Here is a 23,263-nt window from a genome sequence, read left to right on the forward strand (position 1 = left end):
CAAATTTCGTATGAATGTAATGATTATAAGTATCTACTCTATAAATGGCTGTTTTTGTGGTACTAAGGTGGTGATTTAAGAGATGGCAGGACGAATTACCCGCTCGTAACATGACTCTATTTCGCGTTACCGTCATCGTCACGGTTGATTGAAAACCACTCCAGACCCTCTCTGACAAAGGCTAAAACGTTTTATGGGGGATATTTTACAAGAGACTGCTTAGTAAACCATTGTTGCTTTTTTCATTAATTAGGCAATTCGAAAAGAAGACCCATTGAACTTCCGTAAACTGTGCCAAGATTGCAATAGATATTCACAATGTCTCTTAATATTGAAAAACAATGTGCAAACCTCACATGCATCAAATAATGCAACAAGATTTGTTGACAAACTCATCGTTATCAATTTGCACGTATTTTGGACTTTTTAGCGTTTTCCCTACGTGACGTCATAAATTTTATGGTTGAGTAATTCTGAATGCTGTTTTTGATGCACAGTAACTAAATTTCCCTTCTGATCAATTTTCGTAATTTTCAGTCATGTGGTCAAATTTTTATCCAAAATTTTGCTACCCTGCGTTTCTTTTTCCTTTCAGTATATATCTTTAACTTATTTTGACCAATGATTGAGACACATCTCTGACAATTCTTGAAATGCTCGACTTACTTATTCCATGTAAGTCAGCAGTTACTGTTTGAAAGTTACCAGTAGTAAAGAAACGTAATGCAGCCATAAGCTGCAGGGATGATGGATGTGCATGAGACCTTCGTGTAGGCCTTGTGATATCATTTTGTATCATTTGACAGATGTCCAATATCAAATGACGAGGCAGTCTAAACTTTGAAATTATCTCACGGTCATCCATATACATGTAGTCCAAAGGATTATTTCTATCCCTAAACAACCTCTCTCTCCGTAACAGTCTCCGTTCGTTTATTATTAAATATGCAGCCGCCATATTTAGTTTCTTCCTAAGTAATCGATTTACCTGTCCTAAAGTTACGACATAACTTAGGGATATCCTAAGATAAGACGAGGTTAGTGAAACAGATAAGTAATGACCTTAGGAAAAAGTTTTCTCGTAAGATAGAACTTAGTCCTAAGTGAAACGGGCCCCAGAGGCGTAGTCAGGAACTTAAAAGTGCATGGGGTTGGGCTCAATTCCAGAAATTCTTTGACAAGAAAAAAAAATTGAAAGTTCCCCAAACTCGAAAATCCTATTTCGTGGGAGGGGGGGGGGGGGGGGCTCAAGTCCAGAAATTCTTTGACAAGCAAAATAAAATATAAAAAAGAATGGAAAAATTCACCAAACTCGAAAATTCCATTTCGTGGGAAGGGGGGGGGGGGAGGTAGTAGCCAAGTTTTTCTTCAAAGCCTTTGTTCTTCGTTCAAAAGTGGGGGGGGGGGCACAGACGTACTCTTGCCCCCCCCCCCCCCCCCGGCCAGATCTGAAAGTGGGGGGGGGCTAATGCCCCAGCTGCCCCCATGTGACTACGCCTATGAAAAAAGACAATATATAAAATCATAACGCTACAGATCTGCAGCTAGATGAGATGTTGACAATTCATTTTTAAAAGAAAATGTCTGCTTTGAGAGTTTATTTTATTGCAATTTTTGCATATCTTTAATTGTACAGGGGTTTAGCAACGATGGGGGGGGGGGGGGGCAGGAGGGCGCCCCCTTTTTTCCTAACCTTACTGTTACTATAGGAAATGTTAATTGAAAACCTGGTTCCCCCCCCCCCCTTTTTGACTTTTTAAGTGATGTACCAAAAATGAAGCACATTAGAATTGGTACGGAAAGTAGTTGACACAGAGACCCCCCCCCCCCCCCCCCCGAAATAGGATTTCTTACTTTGGGCAAACTTATTTTTTTGCTTGTCAACTTTTTCAGGTAAGTAAAAAATATTTTCTCTGGCTGCTTCCCCCCCCCCCCCTCACTTTCAAAAACGATGCTACACCACTGTTGCATGAAGTCACCCGTCGTTAAAACTTAGAAAAACCTGATCTGAAAATACCCGGTACACGTGTAAAGTTCATTTAAACAATAAAATGCTTTCTTTGTTTGTTGTTACTGGAATGAACGGAAGCAGCTGTTGTAGAAAAAATACATAACCCGCGTAAGCGGGTTATGTAAATTTTTTCTGCAATAGCTGCGACCGTTCATTCCAGTAACATTAAACAAAGAAAGACATTTCTTTGTTTATATTTATATCTGTTTAAATTATCATTTTAAGTAGGATTAAAAATATTAATTATTGTGTTAATGATGCGAACATCTTTGTACGTTTCATTGATGGAACGGCCACTGATCAATAAATCTGCACAAGTGATGATATGCCTAATGTAGTTTATGCAGGATGAACGCAATGGGTTTTCTTAAGAAATAAAGAAGAAAATATTCAGTGTATGTAAATATATTAATATAATAAACGTCTACAAAATTAGGCTGGGAAAATATTTCAAAGACTTTTCGTATAGACAAAAATATGATGGATATATACATAGCTGGAGATAAAAGATAGACAGGGTGACTCTAAAGTTCATTTTCATGGGTTTAATGACCATATTATACGGTAACTATTGTTAATAACACCCCTTAATTTTAATTTAATCCTTCTCTCTACATAGGTTGATATTTAGATAGCTGGGGTATTTAAATCATGTGACCTGGTAACAGGTAAATATTTAGAACAAAGACAAGGAAGTAAATTGTGATGTACGGGATTATCAGGGAGGCCATGTTGGATTTAGAGGTGAGGTTAGATTATATTAAGAAAATTTGACTTGCTGCAAAACATTTCCAGATATCTTTATTGATCTCAAGTCTAGTACAATAGTACGTATAATACATTAGATAAATTGCATGAGAGGGCCACTTTAGATAGATTAGATAAATTATATTTATTAACTACATGAACTGTTTTGACTGTTATCTAAAAATTATCCTAATTTTTTTTAATCAAAAATAAGAAAAGTTTACATGCCAACACACCAATACGCTACAAATAGATCCTTCCTGTTATTCTAAACCTACACTGTCTAACAATTTCTCTAACAAAACAACTCTTATATATTGTATTTATTCAAAATTGTTTAATATTTCTGTAGTCAGTGACCCATGCCCCCCAGTGATGGACCCCCTAGACAGAGCTCAAGTACTCCTCCTCTGTGATCTGTGTCAAAGAGCTGCATTACAGAGCCATTGTGAACTTTGTCAGATTAACCTGTGTAAGGCCTGTGTAGGGGAGCATCTGTCTGATTCATCTAAAAGACACAAAGTTGTTCCATACAAACACAGAACTAATACTCCTGACCTTAACTACCCAAAATGCCCAAACCACACTGAGAAACATTGTGAACTTTACTGTAAGGAATGTGACATCCCTGTCTGTTCTACCTGCATCTCCTCGGGTAAACATCATGGTCATGAATTCAAAGATATCTTGCAGAAACCAATTTTTATGAAAGAAATTTTTAAGACAGATCTGAATGAACTAGAAAAAAGAATATTACCTACTTATGAAGAAATTTCATCAGATGTATACTCTGAAAAAGTAAAGGTGGAAAAGCATTATGAGAAACTGACATCAGCTGTCACCAAACAAGGAGAAGACTGGCACAGAGAAATTAACATCATTGTCAACAAACAGAAATCTGAAATTGATGAGATGAAAACTAAACACCTGACTGCTCTAAATAAACAGGAAAATGAAATCAAACAGATTACTTCTGAAGTAAAACAGAGCATATTTGATCTGAAGAAAATACTGGATTCCAATGATGTCTCCCTAAGCCCTGGGTACAAATCTAGAAATGCTGAATTCAGAAGTTTACCTCTTAAAGTAAATGTGTCATTACCAAGTTATTCTCCTCATCAGATCAACACAGAACAGCTCCATCAAATGTTTGGTTCTCTGTCAGCATTATCCATTACAACAGATGAACATGGCTTCACAATGAAGACACCAGAAGCTATATCCTGTCCTCAAGTCAAACCCCTGCTTGATGAACCAGAGCTCATCATCACCATAGACACTGGGTATAGAGAACTATACAGTGTTACCTGTCTCAGTGATGAAGAAATCTGGACATGCAGAGAAGACGAAATCATGAAACTCTACAACCTCCAGGGCAAACTACTGAAGTCAATCCAAACCAAGTCTGGAAAAAGATCAGTTGACATAGCAGTGACAAGGAGTGGAGATCTAGTTTATGCTGACCCTGATACAAGAACTGTAAACATAGTGAAGAATGACCAGATACAGGAAGTGATCAGACTACAGGGGTGGATACCTTACTTTGTCTGTAGTACCTCCTCTGGTGACCTCCTGGTTACCATGGACAGTGACGATTATAAGCAATCAAAAGTTGTCCGTTATTCTGGCTCCACAAATAAACAAACCATTCAGTTTGATAGCAAAGGTAAACCTCTGTATTCATCTGGTAGCATTAAACACATCAGTGAGAACAGGAACCTGGATATTTGTGTCGCTGATAGTGGAGCCAGTGCAGTAGTGGTGGTCAATCAGGCAGGAAAACTCCGATTTAGATACACTGGTCATCCCTCTACTACCAAGGGATCATTTTATCCAGTCGGCATCACAACAGACAGCCAGAGTCAGATCCTGACAGCAGACCCTGACAACCACTGTATCCACATCCTAGATCAGGATGGACATTTCCTCCGTTACATTGATAACTGTGGTCTACAGAATCCATGGGGCTTATGTGTAGACACCAGAGACAACCTCTTTGTGACCGAGTTGAAAAGTTGTAAAGTGAAGAAAATCAAATACATGTAAAACATTGTATTTTAAATAATGACTTATTTGTGAGAGATCGACTTTTTCCAAAATCACAAGAATATATAGTTTGATTCAGGTTCACTTTCTCGTGTTCATATATGTTTGTGTAAAATAATTTTTAAAAAATAATATCAATAAGGACTGGTATAAAATATAAATTATAATTCATAAAAAATTTTGAAACGACTGCTCAATAAAGACCCAACATTAGAATAAACTTTCAATATCTCATGAAAATACTATTTCCTGTGGTTTCATCAATTTTGGTTGCCATCATGGATTTTGTAAAAAAGACGTTTTCAAGGATATACAATTTTGCCTATACAAATAAATAATTTATTGTATTTCTCAATTCAAAGAACATTGAATATCGTGGATCTGCTCAACAACAAATTCTTCAAAAATTGCATGGTGCTCAACAAATATTGATAAAACTACAATAAATTTGTGAGCATGAAGAAAGAAAAAATATTATTATGTACATTTTTATCAATTTGACCCTCTAGCTATCATGCACTACACACTGTGGAGTTCTGATTATACTGGATTAGAAAAATATGCACTTTGATCTAAAATAAATCTAAATCCTTTTAACCTAGTTATATGATACTTAAAATAAATTAAACACTTTATTAGAATTTTTTCTTGGACACATTGGACACAAAATAATGCAGGGTTTGACTGTGCATGTAATCCCAAAACAATCACAAGATATCTGATTCAGAAACTTTTCATTGTAGATGTTTTCATTTTATTTTTAATTCACATACATCTTGAATTACATATACAAAAATAATTTCAACAGATATTAAAAGGTCAAGTTCCATGCAATATATCAGCTCATTAAATCCATATAATTATAGTCAGTAGAACTTAGCATTAAAAAGTGACTTAAGTCATGACAAATTTTATAGACGACAATCATTTCACTATAGCGAGCCCCCTGTGCCTGTTTTTGCTCCCCGTGTTGAGCCTCAATCAAGTCTTCTTACTCTCCCTATGAGGGCCTCCACAAAGCTGTAGTGGGTCCTGGAATTACAGTATTCCTAAACAAACAATGGTTTATATACATGTAAATCCAAAGACATTTTTCATAATAAAGTGATAAATTAAGCATAGCTCAATAACAGTACATTGTATTTCTCAATTTGAAAGTATTCAGTATTATAAAATGCCATTTGGATTAAGTTGTACTCTATATCATATGGCACAAAATCTGCTAATTCTAATGTTCCATAGGATAAGCAAATACAGTAAGACTCAGTTATACTGAAGTCACAGGGACCTATGAAATTGCTTCGCTATAACCGTTATTCGTTACAACGTCCGTACAAGAAAGTCATGAAAATTTTACAGCTGGGGATTCAAGATGACTTCGTTATAACCGTAAATTCGCAATATCCATGTTTGCGAACTAAACAAGTTTTTCTGTATCCATTAATCATCTAATCTCTTAAAACGTCGAGCCAATTAATTCTAAAGCAGGCTTGAGGAAAGGGATGGACTTTATATTTATGGCTATGGGAGAGAGTTAAATGTGAACCATGGAAGGATAGATGAACCACTTTTAAGGTGGAGATTAAATCTTATGATGGGCCAGGGGAAAGGTTTGGCTGAAATAATTGTCTGTGGGTGAAAGGTCAACTATGGTGGTGGTTGGGCTGGAAAGGGGGGGGGGGTGAATCATTCTTTTTTAAATGTTGTCTGTGAGAGAGGTATGAATTAATTTTTTTTCTTTTTATAATTTTTTGTTCATCTTTTTAGGTCACCTGAGTAAACTCAGGTGACCTATTGCCGTCTGTTTTCGTCCGTCGTCGTGCGTCGTTCGTCGTGTGTTAACATTTGAACATTTTTAGCTTCTTCTCTGCAACCACTGAACCAATTTCAACCAAATTTAGCACAAAGCATCTTTTGTTGAAGGCGAACAAAACCGTGAAATTCATGATCCCTACCCCCTGGGGCCTGGGGGTTGGGGGCCAATACCACTAAAATTAATGCAATTTTAAAAAATCTTCTTTACTCCTGGACATCAAGCAGTCAAACTGTTTGCATGATTGTAATCAGCATTGAGTCCTTTACCAAAATTGTGAAATTCATGGCCCTGGGGTCAGGGGTACTTGTGCTAGGGCGGGGCTAAATAAGTATATCGTGAAAATGCATTATTTCTTTGAAAATCTTCTTCTCTGGTCCTGGGTATTAAATAAACTAATATTAGGTACTTAGTTATAATGAGCAAGAGTGCCTCTACCAAAATTGTGAATTCTATGGCCCCAGGGTCAGGGGTTCTGGTGTTAGGGTGAAGCTCTATTGATTATATAGAGAAAATACATGAATTCTTTGAAAATCCTCTTCTTTGCTCCTAGGTTTTAAATAAATTAAATAGGTACATAGTTAGAATGAGCAAGAGTGCCTATACCAAAATTGTGAATTTTATGGCCCCAGGGTCAGGGGTTCTGGTGTTAGGGCGGGGCTCTATTGATTATATGGAGAAAATACATGAATTCTTTGAAAATCTTCTTCTCTGCTCCTACTTTTTATAAATAATTTAACTAAGTACATAGTTATGATGAGCAAGACGCCTCTACCAAAATTGTGAATATTATGGCACCAGGGTCAGGGGTTCTGGTGTTGGGGGGAAGGGCTATGTTGATAATACATGTATAGTGAAGAAAACATTAAATCTTTGAATATTTTCTTCTTTGCACCTAGGTTTTAAGCAGATGAACTACCTATATAGTATGAGCAAAGGCCCTCATCTTCAAGAAGTGTAAATTTCAAGGCCCCACGGTCAGTTGTACCATAGAGGGAGTGGGGGGCTGTACTTATATACTGAAAATGAATGAATTGTTTGAAATGTGCTCCTTGGTATTAATCAAATATATTTGAAAAGCATGAATGCCTTTCCAAAAATTGTACAATGTGTGGATCTAGGCCTAAGAGTCAAGGGTTCATGTGCGGTAGCGGCACTACTCATTATTGCTGAATATTACTGATTTTTTTGAAATGCATTTTTTGTTCTCCTACCCTGCCTATGGGTATTTAGCTGCAATAATGTAGCCCTCTCCGATTTTTTAAATCTGATATTTTTCTGGAGAGGGCTACAATTACATCGCATCTTCGTAATGGTGTAAATATATTTTTTTGATACGGGCGATTGAAGGCAAAAAAAATTATTTTTACATTAAACTTACTTCTTATGAGACGGAATCTTTATTCACTGTCAACAACATAGCCTGTTAAACTCGAAAACCATGTAAAATAAATCTGTGTCTTTCCCAGCTGCATTAATCAGTAGCCATAACAGTTCACGCGAGACGTACTGAGACTTTCGCTTGAAATATAAAACAACTAAATAAAGCAAATGTTGATGTTTATAAACGACTGTGCTGAGATACATCATAAAAACATCGATAAATAAAATCATTTCAAGTGTTATTTTTGCGCAAGCAGCGATACGTATGCTTAATATAAGGAAATTCCTAGTAGATCCGCTCCTATATAACCTAAATTCTCATTGGCTGTCCCAAAATACAATCCATCAAGGTCAGTAAACATGGCGGATAAATTCGAATTGGGCTGTTGACATACACGAAAAATTACCTATATATGGATTATGCAGGATCGTTATGAATATTTTTGGATCGATTTATGTTTTGCATAATTATATTTTTGGATTCCAGGTAAGAGATGATAATAAAATAGCCGTTTACTGCTAATTTGAGCCGAAATCCGTGCGGGAGTGATCCACTCCCGCGTCTTGCACCATTACAGAGATCCTAAGGAGTTGTAGCCCTCTCCAAAAAAAAAAATCGGAGAGGGCTACATTATTGCAGCTAATGGGTATTAAGTAACCAAACTAAGGAACTGCTAAGTGTATAGTTATGATGACCAAATTGTATTTTTTATGCCATAGCATCTGGCTTAAAACATAGATCAAATTCAATCACTGGAAAGTTGTTGAATAATGCTCAGGTACCTATAAGGCCCATGGGCCTCTTGTTTCTCTACATTTGGAATATCTGTCCTTTCACTACCTGGTCAATCTTCTGTACCTTTTGGAGGTGTGAGTCATGTATAGCTGTGTTTGCTGTCTGTTTCAGCGTCATCTTCACTGGTCACCCCCATCATAAGTTAATTTGTCAATGTCTGGTAAAGAGTCTGCATCAGATTTTCCAAATGATAAATCAGAAATCCCAGTTAAATATTTAAACATTTAAAGATTAATTTATCAGAAATCACTATCTGGTTGGAAGTATACATACCGAGATAAACAATTTCAATATTGTACACCAAATTATTTTCATTCAGTTTTATTTTTGCCCCCTTACACTTTGGATTTTGCCTTATTTTGGATTCACCTGAAGACTCAGTCAAGCCTGTTTTCTTAAATTCCCACCCTTGTTAAGAAGGTATAAACTAAAATTGGAGGTAGAAATATCCATGCATACAAAACTTATTTCACTGAGAGAAAAAAGATCATAAGGTATTAAAACTCGTTTGTACCACATAAAAAACATGAGATACAAAGAGCCTGACTAACCTTGAGGCCTCCTGAGTTGTGTATGTCTGAGTCTGACTCTGGTACGTATATATAGATTTCTGCTGATTGACAGGAACGCAGTAAATAAGATAATACTCCAGGTGGCGCCACAACATAAACAGACAATTCTCCAAGATGTCTACAGCAGAGTCAAAGGATTAATTTTATTAGTTCTAGCTTTTCAATGCTTTAATTTATCCACATATTTAACAAGATGCCAACGGGAGTTATAGGTCACCTGAGTATGTGCAACAACTTTCAAACAATTAAATTTGGTTCATGTTATAAACCAGAGGCCATGGAATTCGCAATTTACAATGTTTAAAGAGGTATCATTGCTTATAATGATTTAGACTTAGCTACTAACTCTATTTATTTTATACCCAGAGGTAGATCAGAGTACAATTAAGAGAAAATGCACTTCCACTTTATAACCAGTTGTACACCTCATCCCAAAAGAACCACTGCTCCTGGGGCCAGAAATTTCAAAATTTTGAAAATTTTATCATAAAATGGTTGATTAATACCAAAGAGCAAATTTCCAAGCATTAATTAATTTTAGACTTTGTACCCCCTCCTCAACTCGACCCAGGGAAGGGGCGGGGGCATAAAAAATAACCATTTTGCTAGGTGCACCTTTCTTCATCATGAACATATATATATTTGAATCATAGGCATAAACACAGAAGCAAAGGAAAGAATTTCAAAGAATAAATGCATTTTCAGTATATAACCAATAGAGCCCCGCCCTAACACCAGAACCCCTGACCCTTGGGTCATAAAATTCACAATTTTGAAAGAGGCACACTTGATCAACATAACTATTTAATTACATAGTTTATCTAATACACAGAAGCAGAGAAGAAGACTTTCAAAGAATTTATGCATTTTCACTATATGATCAATAGAGCCCCGCCTTAACACCAAAACCCCTGACCCTGGGGTCACAAAATTCACAATTTTGAAAGAGGCACTCTTGCTCATTATAACTTTGTGCTTGATTAGTTTATTTAATACCCAGGAGCAGAGAAGAAGATTTCCAAAGAACAAATGCAGTTTCACTATGTAATCAATAGAGTCTCACCCTAACACAAGAACCCCTGACCCTGGGGGCCATAAAATTCACAATTTTGGAAAAGGCACTCTTGCTCATAATAAGTACTTAGATAGTTTATTTAATACCCAGAAGTAGAGAAGAAAATTTTCAAGGAAAAAAATGCACTTTCACTACAACCAATAGAGCTCCGCCATAACACCAAAACCCCTGACCCTGAGGTCATAAAATTAACAATTTTGAAAAAAGCACTTTTGCGTTTTAATACCCAGAAGTAGAGAAGAAGATTTTCAAAGAATTTATGCATTTTCACTACATAATTAACCAATTGAGCCCCGCCTTAACACCAGAACCCCTGACTCTGGGGTCATAAAATTCACAATTTTGGAAGAGGCACTCTTGCTCATCATAACTAAGTGCTTGGTTAGTTTATCTTATACATGTACCTAAGAGCAGACAAGAAGATTTTCAAAGAAATCATGCATTTTCACTATATAATATAAAAATAAAAAGGAAAGGGAAAGTTCACCAAACTCTAAAATCCCATTTCGTAGGGGGGGGGGGTAGTAGCCAAATTTTTCTTCAAAGGCTTTGTTCTTCGTTAAAAAGTGGGGGGGGGGCACAGATATACTCTTGGCCCCCCCCCTTTCATATGAAAGTGGGGTAGGGGGGCTAGCTATAGTGCCCCGCTGCCCCCCTGAGACTACGCCTATGAAAAAAAGACAAATATATAAACTCATAACGCTACAGATCTGCAGCTAGATGAGATGTTGACCATTCGTTTAATTAAAAGAAAATGTCTGCTTTGAGAGTTTATTTTATTGCAATTTTTGCATATTTTTAATCGTACATGGGCGTAGCAAAAGGGGGGGGGGGCAGGGGCGGGGCACCCCTGCCCCCCACTTTTTTTCCCAACCTTACTGTTACTATAGGAAATGTTAATTGAAAACCTTGTTAGTGTCCCCTCCCCCCTTTCAGACTTTTTAAGTGATCTACCAAAAATTAAGCATAAGAATTGGTACGGAAAGTAGTTGACACTGAGAAAAAGCCCCCCCCCCCCCCCTCTTACTTTGGGCAAACTTTTTTTTGCTTGTCAACTTTTTCAGGTAAATCAAAAATTTTTTATCTTTGCTCCCCCCTTTCAAAAACGATGCTACACCACTGTTGCATGACGTCAGCCGTCGTTAAAACTTAGAAAAACCTGATCTGAAAATACCAGGTACACGTTTATAGTTCATCTTATAATAAACGTCTACAAAATTAACGGAGAAAATATTTCAAAGACTTTTCGTATAGACAGAAATATGATGGATATATACAAAGTTGGAGATAAAAGATAGACAGGATGACTCTAAAGGTCATTTTCATGGGTTTAATGACCATATATGGTAACTATTGTTAATAACACCCCTTAATTTTAATTTAATCGTACTCTCTACATAGGTTGATATTTAGATAGCTGAGGTATCTAAATCATGTGACCTGGTAACAGGTAAATATTTAGAACAAAGACAAGGAAGTAAATTGTGATGTACGGGATTATCAGGGAGGCCATGTTGGATTTAGAGGTGAGGCTATATTATATTAAGAAATTTAACTTGCTTCAAAAACATTTCCAGATATCATTATTGATCTCAAGTCTAGTACAATAGTACATATAATACATTAGATAAATTGCATGAGAGGGCCACTTTAGATAGATTAGATAAATTATATTTATTAATTACATGAACTGTTTTGATTGTTATCTAAAATTTCTTCCTGATTTTTTTTAATCAAAAAGAAGAAAAGTTACATGCCAACACACCAATACGCTACATATAGATCCTTCCTGTCATTTCTGAACCTACACTGTCTAACAATTTCTCTAACAAAACAACTCTTGTATATATTTAATTTATTCAAAATCGCTTACTATTTCTGTAGTCAGTGACCCATGCCCCCCAGTGATGGACCCCCTGGACAGAGCTCAAGTACTCCTCCTCTGTGACCTGTGTCAAAAAGCTGCATTTTAGAGTCATTGTGAACCTTGTCAGATTAACCTGTGTAAGGCTTGTGTAGGGGAGCATCTGTCTGATTCATCTAAAAGACACAAAGTTGTTCCATACAAACACAGAACGACTACTCCTAACCTTAACTACCCAAACTGTCCAAACCATACCGAGAAACATTGTGAACTTTACTGTGAGAAATGTGACATCCCTGTCTGTTCTACCTGCATCTCCTCTGATAAACATCATGGTCATAAATTCAAAGATATCTTGCAAAAACCAAGTTCTATGAAAGAAATTTTTAAGACGGATCTGAAAGAACTAGAAAAAAGAATATTACCTACTTATGAAGAAATTTCATCAGATCTATACTCTGAAAAAGTAAAGTTGGAAAAGCATTATGAGAAACTGACATCAGCTGTCACCAAACAAGGAGAAGACTGGCACAGAGAAATTAACATCATTGTCAACAAACAGAAATCTGAAATTGATGAGATGAAAACTAAACACCTGGCTGCTCTAAATAAACAGGAAAATGAAATCAAACAGATTACTTCTGAAGTAAAACAGAGCATATTTGATCTGAAGAAATTACTGGACTCCAATGATGTCTCCCTAACCTCTGGGTACAAATCTAGAAATGCTGAATTCAGAAGTTTACCTCCTAAAGTCAATGTGTCATTACCAAGTTATTCTCCTCATCAGATGAACACAGAACAGCTCCATCAAATGTTTGGTTCTCTGTCAGCATTATCCATTACAACAGAAGAACATGGCTACACAATGAAGACACCAAAAGATGTATTCTGTGTCCTCAAGTCAACCCACTGCTTGATGAACCAGAGCTCATCACCACCATAGACACTGAGTATAGAGATTTACAAAGTGTTACCTGTCTCAGTGATGAAGAAATCTGGACAGGTGGAAATGACAAAATCATGAAACTCTACAACCTCCAGGGCAAACTACTGAAGTCAATCCAAACCAAGTCTGGAAACTGGCTAAATGACATAGCAGTGACAAGGAGTGGAGACCTAGTTTATACTGACCCTGGTACAAGAACTGTAAACATAGTGAAGAATAAACAGATACAGGAAGTAATCAGACTACAGGGCTGGGCACCTCGTTATGTCTGTAGTACCTCCTCTGGTGACCTCCTGGTTACCATGGACAGTGACATTGTTAAACAATCAAAAGTCGTCCGTTTCTCTGGCTCCACAGAGAAACAAAGCATTCAGTTTGATAGTGAAGGTAAACCTCTGTATTCATCTTTTAACTTTAAATACATCAGTGAGAACAGGAACCTGGATATCTGTGTGGCTGACTATGGAGCCAGTGCAGTAGTGGTGGTCAATCAGGCAGGAAAACTCCGATTTAGATACACTGGTCATCCCTCTACTATCAAGACATATTTTTTTAAACCAAACGGCATCACAACAGACAGCCAGAGTCAGATCCTGACAACAGTTTATAACAACCACTGTATCCACATCCTAGATCAGGATGGACAGTTCCTCCGTTACATTGATAACTGTGATCTACAGTCTCCATGTGGTTTATGTGTAGACACCAGAGACAACCTCTTTGTGGCTGAGTTTTTCAGTGGTAAAGTGAAGAAAATCAAATACATGTAAAACATTGTATTTTAAATAATGTCTTAAATTATTTGTGAGAGAGACTTTTTCCAAAATCACAACAATGTATAGTTTGATTCGGGTTCACTGTCTCATTTTCATATGTTTGTGTAAAATAATATTAAAAAATATAGGGCTGGGAAATAATACACTGTATCGATATTTCAATATATTGCAATACAATGACAAAAAATATTGTATCGCAATACAATTTTGTAATATCGATATATTGGCAATTTGCTTAGATTAAGGAATTTTGTCATAAAATATATAAATGGACTTATGAAAATGTGTTATTAAGCCAAACAATAAGAAAGAAGTTGTTTAAAAATTGTGGGAACATCTCAGAGCATAACTTAAATGAAATCAGCAAGATTTTTTTCTGTGTTCGTAACTTATATATAGTTAAGTACATTCTGCATGTAATTTAAAGGAAATATAGTAAGAAAATGCTATTTAAATTACATTGAAAATATTGCAATACATATCGCAATACAGTTTAAAATATCGCAATATATCGCAAAACGAAATCTCAGGCCAATACCCAGCCCTAAAAAAATACTAGTATATAATCAATAAGGTATAAAATATAAATTATTATCAATTCATAAACAATTTTGAAACGCTTGCTCAATAAACACCCAACATAAGAAGAAACTTTCAGTATCTCATGAAAATACTATTTCCTGTGGTTTCATCAATTTTCGTTGGCATCATGGATTTTGTAAAAAAGACGTTTTCAAGGATACACAATTTTGAGGACTAAATCATTGCCTATACAAATAGATATTGTATTTCTCAATTTAAAAACATTGAATTTCGTGGATCTGCTCAACAACAAATTCCTCAAAAATTGGTGCTCAACAAATATTGATAAAACCACAGTATTTGTGAGCATGAAGAAAGAAAAAATATTATCATGTACATTTTTATCAATTTGACCCTCTAGCTATTATGCACTGCACACTGTGGAGTTCTGATTATACTGGACTAGAATAATATGCCCTTTGATCTAAAATAAATCTAAATCCTTTTAATCTTAGTTATATGTTACTTAAAATAAATTAAACACTTTATTAGAATTTTTTCTTGGACACATTGGACACAAAATAACACAGGGTTTGACTGTGTATGTATGATCCCAAACAATCACAAGATACTTGATACAAGATAATTCAGAAACTTTTCATTGTAGATGTTTTCATTTTATTTTTAATTCACATAGGCATCTTGAATCACATCGACAAAAAAAATTTCAACAGATATTAAAAGGTCAAGTTCCATGCAATATCAGCTAAATAAATCCATAATTATAGTTTGAAGAATTTAGCATTAAAAAGTCATATCAAATTTTATAGACAACAATCATTTCACTACAGCGAGCCACCTGTGCCTGTTTTTGCTCCCAGTGTTGAGCCTCAATAGTCTTCTTACTCTCCTTTTGAGGGCCTCCACAAAGCTGTAGTGGGTCCTGGACTTACAGAATTCCTAAACAAACAATGGTTTATATTCATGTAAATCCAAAGACATTTTTCATAATAAAGTGATGAATTAAGCATAGCTCAATAACAGTACATTGTAATTTCTCAATTTAAAAGTGATTCAGTATTATAAAATGCCATTTGGATTAAGTTGTACTCTATCATATGGCATAAAATCTGCTAATTCTAATGTTCCATGGGATAAGCAAATATTCATTAATCATCTAATCTCATAAAACATCGAACCAATTTTAAAGCAGGCTGGAGGAAAGGGATGGACAAAACACTTTATATTTATGGTTGTGGGAGAGAGTTAAATGTGAACCATGGAAGGATAGATAAACCACTTTTAAGGTGGAGAATATATCTTAAGATGGGCCAGGGGAAAGGTTTGGCTGAAATTATTGTCTGTGGGTGAAAGGTCAACTACGGTGGTGGTTGGGCTGGAAAGGGGGGGGGATGAATCATTCTTTTTTAAATGTTGACTGTGAGAGAGGTATGAATTATTTTTTTTTCTTTATATATTTTTTTGTTCATCTTTTTAGGTTACCTGAGTAAACTCAGTGTGAGCAAGGGCCCTAATCTTCAAGAATTGTAAATTTCAAGGCCCCACGGTCAGATGAACCATAGTAGGGGGGGCTGTACTTATATACTGAAAATGAATGAATTGTTTGAAATGTGCTCCTTGGTAAATCAAATATTTTTGAAAAGCATGAATGCCTTTCCAAAAATTGTACAATGTGTGGATCTAGGCCTAAGAGTCAAGGGTTCATGTGTGGTAGCGGCACTACTCATTATTGCTGAATATTACTGATTTGTTGAAATGCCTTTTTTGTTCCCCTAACATGCCTATGGGTATTAAGTAACCAAACTAAGGAACTGTTAAGTGTATAGTTATGATGACCAAATTGTAAATGCTATAGCATCTGGCTTAAAGCATAGATCAAATTCAATCACTGGAAAGTTGTTGAATAATGCTCAGGTGACCTATAAGGCCCATGGGCCTCTTGTTTCTCTACATTTGGAATATCTGTCCTTTCACTACCTGGTCAATATTCTGTACCTTTTGGAGGTGTGAGTCATGTATAGCTGAGTTTGCTGTCTGTTTCAGTGTCATCTTCACTGGTCACCCCCATCATAAGTTGTTTGTCAATGTCTGGTAAAGAGTCTGCATCAGATTCTCCAAATGATATGAATGAGAAATCCCAGTTAAATCTGTAAACATTTAAAGATTAACTTATCAGAAATCACTATCTGGAAGTACATACGGAGATAAACAATTTCAATATTGTACACCAAATTATAAGTCATTCAGTTTTATTTTTGCCTCCTTACACTTTAAATTTTGCCTTTTTTGGGATTCACCTAGACTCAGTCGTGTCTGATTTCTTAAATTCTCACAATTGTTAAGAAGGTATAAACTAAAATTGGAGGTAGAAATATCCATGCATGCATACAAAACTCATTTCACTGAGAGAAAAAAGATCATAAGGTATTAAACTTGTTTGTACCACATAAAAAAAAACATGAGCACATGTCAATCTAATTAAAATTAGATGTTGGATCTGCTCGCATACTTGCTACACCAACATCTAACAACATCCCATAGAGGGTCACGTCAGAGGTCAAAATCTATCAACCAATCAAATTGTCGCTGGCAAAATCATTGGATATTTGTTGACGTTATCGAAGCGATCAATAAGTCTAGAGTTGTTCCGAATTTGACCTCTGCCCCTCTATGGGATGTTGTTGGATGTAAGTGCAGCAAGTATGAGAGCAGATCTTAAACATTTAATTTCAATTAGATTGCGTAGAGCACGGAGACTTTAACTTGCCTGCATGTCTGTTTCTGTTTGTGTGACTGTGGGGAAAAAGGGTAAACAAATATAGCTGTCGTAGATATTCACCTGATTGCCACAGTCCTGGTTTTCTACACCCAGTGAGGTCAGCATGGCCTGAGACAGAATTTGAGGGCGGCAAAGAGAAGCTGACGATAGCGGGCCATGGGGCTGGGCAGGAAGTCCTCTTCTGTATCTACACATCTCTGTAAAGCCTACAAAACGGTCAATAATCAACATGTACATGTTTGATCGGGCAAAACTTTCAATCCTCATTCAGTCATATTACATACAAATTAACTTCCAAACTGTAAATCCTAAACTGCTATTATAATAATTTTGCCATTTTCATACGTACTTTGACATGTTTGATTTCTATAGACATTCACAAGACATCTCTGTAAAGCCTAACAATAGTACTGTGGAATCATTTTTATTCGTGGGGGTCAATGTTCGTGGGTAGCCAAGAATTTCCTGGTTCGTGGGGACGTAATTTCGTTGGTAACAAGTTCCATTTCAATTTTTTTTTCCTCCAACATTAAAACAAAGAAGGATAACACCGTCAATAATGCTTATTTCAGTTATCTGTCTTGTGATTTGTAACAAAAATTTACCGGCGGCTTGCGCCGACAAATTACAGCCGAATGATACATGTGATAGGAATGATAATTAGTAACATTAATTAATTAATTATAATCCACACTTTGACATGAGAACTACGACAACATTGCCAAAATTGACTTTAAAAAGTTTACCCTGAAACCAAATCATGCTAATTGGCTAATTAGCACCAACTCCAAAATCGCACTAAAATTGACCTGATCGAAGGGGCATTTGAGCGTGTTGGACTTTAATGTAAACACTACTTAAATTTAACAGTTGTATTTATCATTTTATTACTTATTGTATATAGTTCTCGATGTCTTTGATACTTAATATTTTTTTTTATTTTGGTTTCGTGTCAATAATTAACAACATGCAGATAGTCCTCGTTATGCGAGATCACTCGGACACAAGGGTAACAATTATTTTACGATGTAAATATAACTTTTAACAAATGATAAACCAAATGTTTGTATCAACGTTCGTGGGGATGTAAATTCGTGGTTCAAGGTTACCCACGAAAGCCACGAACATTGGTCCCCCATGAACAATGATGATTCCACAGTATACGGTAAAAAATCAACATGTACATACCGTATAAGTAGAAATTTTAGCAAGATCCAAATTTAGCGATTTGTCCTTAAAAATGGGTATTTTATTTTTATCGAGATGTAATTTTAGCTATTTTAAAAAGCTCACTAAAGAAGCTATTACAAATAAAGCGCAATTAATTTTTAGCGATATTCAATTTTAGTGATCTTGGCACCCTCGCTAATAATGCCAAAATTAAATCTTCCCTAAAATTTCTGCCTATACGGTATATGATTGGGCAAAATTTTCAATCCTCATTCAGTCATATTTCATACAAACTTCCAAACTGTAAATCCTAAACTGCTACATGTATTATAATTATTTTGCCATTTTCATACGTACTTTGACATTTTTGATTTCTATAGACATTCACAAGACCCTACAGCTGATCGATACACCCACCTGTCAAAGTCAGGTCGAAGGTCAAAGAAGACACATCTAGCCAGTCTCTGCATGACTCCACACTGTAACAAGGTGTGGGCCCCCACGGCTGATTCTGCCACCCGAGTCAACAAACTCTGAAATACAGTCATTGTATATATCTCAGGCACGTAGCATCGATTTTGAAAGTGGGGGGGCCAACCTGAGAAAATTTTTTTTTTACTTTAATTTTCTTTATAACACTACACTGTGCTGAAATGTGGGGGGCCAACCTTCCTTTCAGTATACATTTCCTATAGTTAAGGTAATGTCGGGAGAAAAAGTGGGGGGGCCAGGCCCCCCCTGGCCCCCCCTGATACTACGTGCCTGTATCTATTTACTTGTAAACTCTGTGACACACAGTGACTTTGTATTATATGTAAAAGACCTTTAATTTAATATCAACATGATCAATATTGAAAATCAGCTAGTGGACTAATTATACTGCTAAATCAATTTTTGAATGAGTTACAGATTTATGATTGTTTGGTTAGATGCATGATGACAAAATTGTGGTGGTAGAATAAGGCAGTAATGGAAGACTTACATTAGTTTAGACAGGTAGATGTACAGCACTCTGAGTTGGGGGGTGGGGGACACAAGGGTCTGTAGTGGCTGGTCGTCATGGAGAAGGCTGTCCACCAGGTGTTGAAGGTAATCTTAAGAGGACAGAAAGGTCATCCACTGCTGGAACTTGTCCATAGACAGAATGGTGGCTTACTGATAGAGCCAGCGTCTACACCAGACAATAATTATAATATAGGCCTGCACTGCTGGAACCTGTTCAATATGATTAAACCAGTGGAAATAAAAATACATTCTACACAAGGATATCAAGTTTCCTTCTTTACCCTTCCTACGTACATCATGTCCATCACATCATGACACACCATGTCGATCCATAAAGTTGTCGCCGTACGACACAATGGTGGCTACCTACATTTTCTTGTCTCAGCTGCTCATACTCAGAGTGGGCGTCGGCCAAAATCCTCTTCCCAACCCCATCACCTCCTGCCTCTGTCAGGAAAGGAAACATTGTTGCAAACCTTTGTCAAGCTAATTTAGGTTTGTATTTCAGAAAATACTTGAATATCATTACAATATACAATTGCATGCATGCAACAAAGTAAAAAGCAAAATCTGTGGAGTTTAGTTGACATTCAGGCTTTGACATCTTACTTTCAACTGGTTATAGACTACTGATTTTACCCCTATTTCACTGACCACTCATAGTAGTTCCAGTTTAAAAACAGAGGTTTTTTTCTTAAAAATTCTTTGGGGTGTTTATGGAGCAGAAAGCGGTTATTTTTTGGCAAGGAGAGGGTCTGAAAAAAATTATAAAAATGATAATAATGGGAAATTTTGCTTTTAATTGCATAGTAGGGAAGGTGAAAGAGGCCCATATTACAGGGTAACCCTTTCCTCGAAGAGAAAGTGAAAAAAAACAGGGTAGAGGTTATTTGCGATGCCATAAAAGGACTTGCAGACTTTGAATGTTCCTGAGAACTTGGTAAAATTTTGGACTTGAAATGGTCTTACTCTGTGCAAGTTTCAGGTAAGTTTAGCGGGTGTAATTTTTTAAAAATATTTTTTATGTTATAAAGGAATGTATAGCAAAATAACTAAGTCTGTGTCCAACTATATTCTTACATCTACTTAGACATACCTGTATCTATGTAAGTCAGTGACTTGGGTTTCTGAACAATTTTTAGATAATTAAAAGCAGGGCCCCATATAGAATGGCTCTTAAATTTCTCTCTTCTCTCTTCTAGCCACCACCTTAAAAGAATTAGATATTGATTAAAATCTCTTATTTTTGTACAAAGTTGTTTGAAATTATAGTTTTATGAACATACACTTGAAAAATTTCTTTTCAGCGAAAAAGTATGTACATGTAAACTTCAGATATTTCAATATATTCTTACTTGAGAGCAGAATGTGATCTATCACTCGTCTCAGCACCAGTTGAAGGGAGGAAGCAAATTTGGTTCGTGACCCTGACACTTGACCCCATGACCCTGTTTGACCTTGACCTGCTGTGGAGTCCAGCATGGTGAGGAAGTGTGAGGTTTTGTCGTCGATGTCAGAATCCTGACAGAAACACTGACGTAGATTTGTCATCAGAGTAAGAATGACCTCAGCCACAGGGGCAGTTAACTCTGTCAACCCTTCATCCTCTGTCACCTAAAAATAATGAATAGCTTTTTAATTATCAATACTGAATGCAGTATCTTGCAAAGAAATATCACAACTTTTTCTTCCCCTAAAATCAAACATATTTGTCCCCCCCCCCAATCTGTCAACAAGAATATCTGTGAAAAGATTAAAAGAAATGTTATCCTTCTTCATACAATTCAAGTCTCATATAATAATTTTTGCAAGACTTACACTTTAACCTTTAGTACAGAAATGAAATTTGGTCCAAAGTTAGCATTGGTTATAGATGTATTCATTTTCTGGGAGGTTAAAATAATTGATACCCAATACCTTTGAGTCGGTAAACACTTTAGACATCAAGATGTTGTTCTACCTTTCTCTGTAGTTCCTGTAGCAGCTCAAACAGAACAGTCTGTCTGTCCTCAGCGGTCAGTAGGTCCTCAGGACACGCGGTCAGCAGAACCTCAGTCACCTGACGCCACGCCTCCAGAGCCTGTTGTTTGGTGGACAGTTCCTGGTGGATTCTGACACCACGGCTCTAGAGCCTGCTGTTTGGTGGACAGTTCCCGGTGGATTCTGACACCACGCCTCCAGAGCCTGTTGTTTGGTGGACAGTTCCTGGTGGATTCTGACACCATGCCTCCAGAGCCTGTTGTTTGGTGGACAGTTCCTGGTGGATTCTGACACCACGCCTCCAGAGCCTGTTGTTTGGTGGACAGTTCCTGGTGGATTCTGACACCACGCCTCCAGAGCCTGTTGTTTGGTGGACAGTTCCCGGTGGATTCTGACACCACGCCTCCAGAGCCTGGTGTTTGGTGGACAGTTCCCGGTGGATTCTGACACCACGCCTCCAGAGCCTGTTGTTTGGTGGACAGTTCCCGGTGGATTCTGACACCACGCCTCCAGAGCCTGTTGTTTGGTGGACAGTTCCTGGTGGATTCTGACACCACGCCTCCAGAGCCTGCTGTTTGGTGGACAGTTCCTGGTGGATTCTGACACCACGCCTCTAGAGCCTGCTGTTTGGTGGACAGTTCCTGGTGGATTCTGACACCACGCCTCCAGAACCTGCTGTTTGGTGGACAGTTCCTGGTGGATTCTGTTATGTAGCACCTCGTGATGCAGAACATTCTCCACTTCCTGAAAAAATTTATAAAATTTCTATGTTTTGCTGAAATGTTGACCTCTTTGGAGGCAGGTCAAATAAATTAAGAAAACATGAAAGAGACAGCCATCATGGAGAAGAGTGAGATCAATGGCAGAAGATTGGGCCGGGAAGAGAGACTGTGTAGATAGTTTTACATCACCTGAGTAACACAAAGAGGATTAAGTAAGGAAGGATCTTAAATGCTTAATAATTAGGATTTCAATCTCACCTCTAAAACTTGCAGCCTCTGAGTCACTATAATATTGATCTCACCTCTAATACTTGCGGCCTCTGAGTCACTATAATATTGATCTCACCTCTACAACTCGCAGCCTTTGAGTCACTATAATATTGATCTCACCTCTAAAACTCTCGGCCTCTGAGTCACTATAATATAGATCTCACCTCTAAAACTCTCGGCCTCTGAGTCACTATAATATTGATCTCACCTCTAAAACTCTCGGCCTCTGAATCACTATAATATTGATCTCACCTCTAAAACTTGCGGCCTCTGAGTCACTATAATTATATCGATCTCACCTCTAAAACTTGCGGCCTCTGAGTCACAATAGTATTGATCTCACCTCTAAAACTCGCGGCCTCTGAGTCACTATAATATTGATCTCACCTCTAAAACTCGTATCCTCTGAGTCACCATGATATTGATCTAACCTCTAATACTCGTGGCCTCTGAGTCACCATGATATTGCCCTGGTAGTTGTTCAGTTCGTTCATCAGTAGGCAGTGAAGTCCTTTGACATCACAATACAAAATGTCCTGTTCGGTCCAAGTCTCTACACTTTTAATGGCTTGTTCAATCATCAACAATTCGAAAAATTTCAACTTCATAGTAGGAAGATAACGCTATGAAAGGTCAACTTCATCCAGAAGTCCTAGCAACTTCCTGCGCACTTGGCGGCCTGAACAAGGAAAATAAAGCCTGAACAAGTTTTTATGAGCAAAAGAAGAGCAGTTGGATTAATTTTTTATGTTTTTCTTTGCT

The 23,263-nt window shown here is 36.9% G+C and overlaps 1 protein-coding gene and 2 pseudogenes across 1 annotated transcript; 2 read left to right on the forward strand and 1 right to left on the reverse strand.

Moving 5' to 3' along the window:
- Positions 1 to 2,712: 2,712 nt before the first annotated feature.
- On the forward strand, positions 2,713 to 4,883 carry LOC134245956 (uncharacterized). The gene is made up of 2 exons (XM_062728187.1): positions 2,713 to 2,755; positions 3,111 to 4,883. The coding sequence occupies exon 2, from the start codon at positions 3,134 to 3,136 to the stop codon at positions 4,802 to 4,804; it is 1,671 nt and encodes a 556-aa protein (XP_062584171.1). The 5' UTR covers positions 2,713 to 2,755; positions 3,111 to 3,133; the 3' UTR covers positions 4,805 to 4,883.
- Positions 4,884 to 5,728: 845 nt separating this feature from the next.
- Positions 5,729 to 23,263, reverse strand: part of LOC134245953 (nuclear pore complex protein Nup205-like) — a 30,991-nt pseudogene continuing 13,456 nt past the window's right edge.
- On the forward strand, positions 12,332 to 14,066 carry LOC134245955 (E3 ubiquitin-protein ligase TRIM36-like; annotated as a pseudogene).

Source organism: Saccostrea cucullata, unplaced genomic scaffold (genome assembly GCF_032062105.1).
Source record: "Saccostrea cucullata isolate Sc308-1 unplaced genomic scaffold, CSIRO_AGI_Scuc_v1 ctg2142, whole genome shotgun sequence".
In the NCBI taxonomy this organism is placed as follows: Eukaryota; Metazoa; Mollusca; class Bivalvia; order Ostreida; family Ostreidae; genus Saccostrea; species Saccostrea cuccullata.

Coding starts and splice junctions, on each gene's coding strand:
- LOC134245956 (XM_062728187.1), top strand. CDS start 3,134: ATGGACCCCCTAGACAGAGCTCAAGTACTCCTCCTCTGTGATCTGTGT.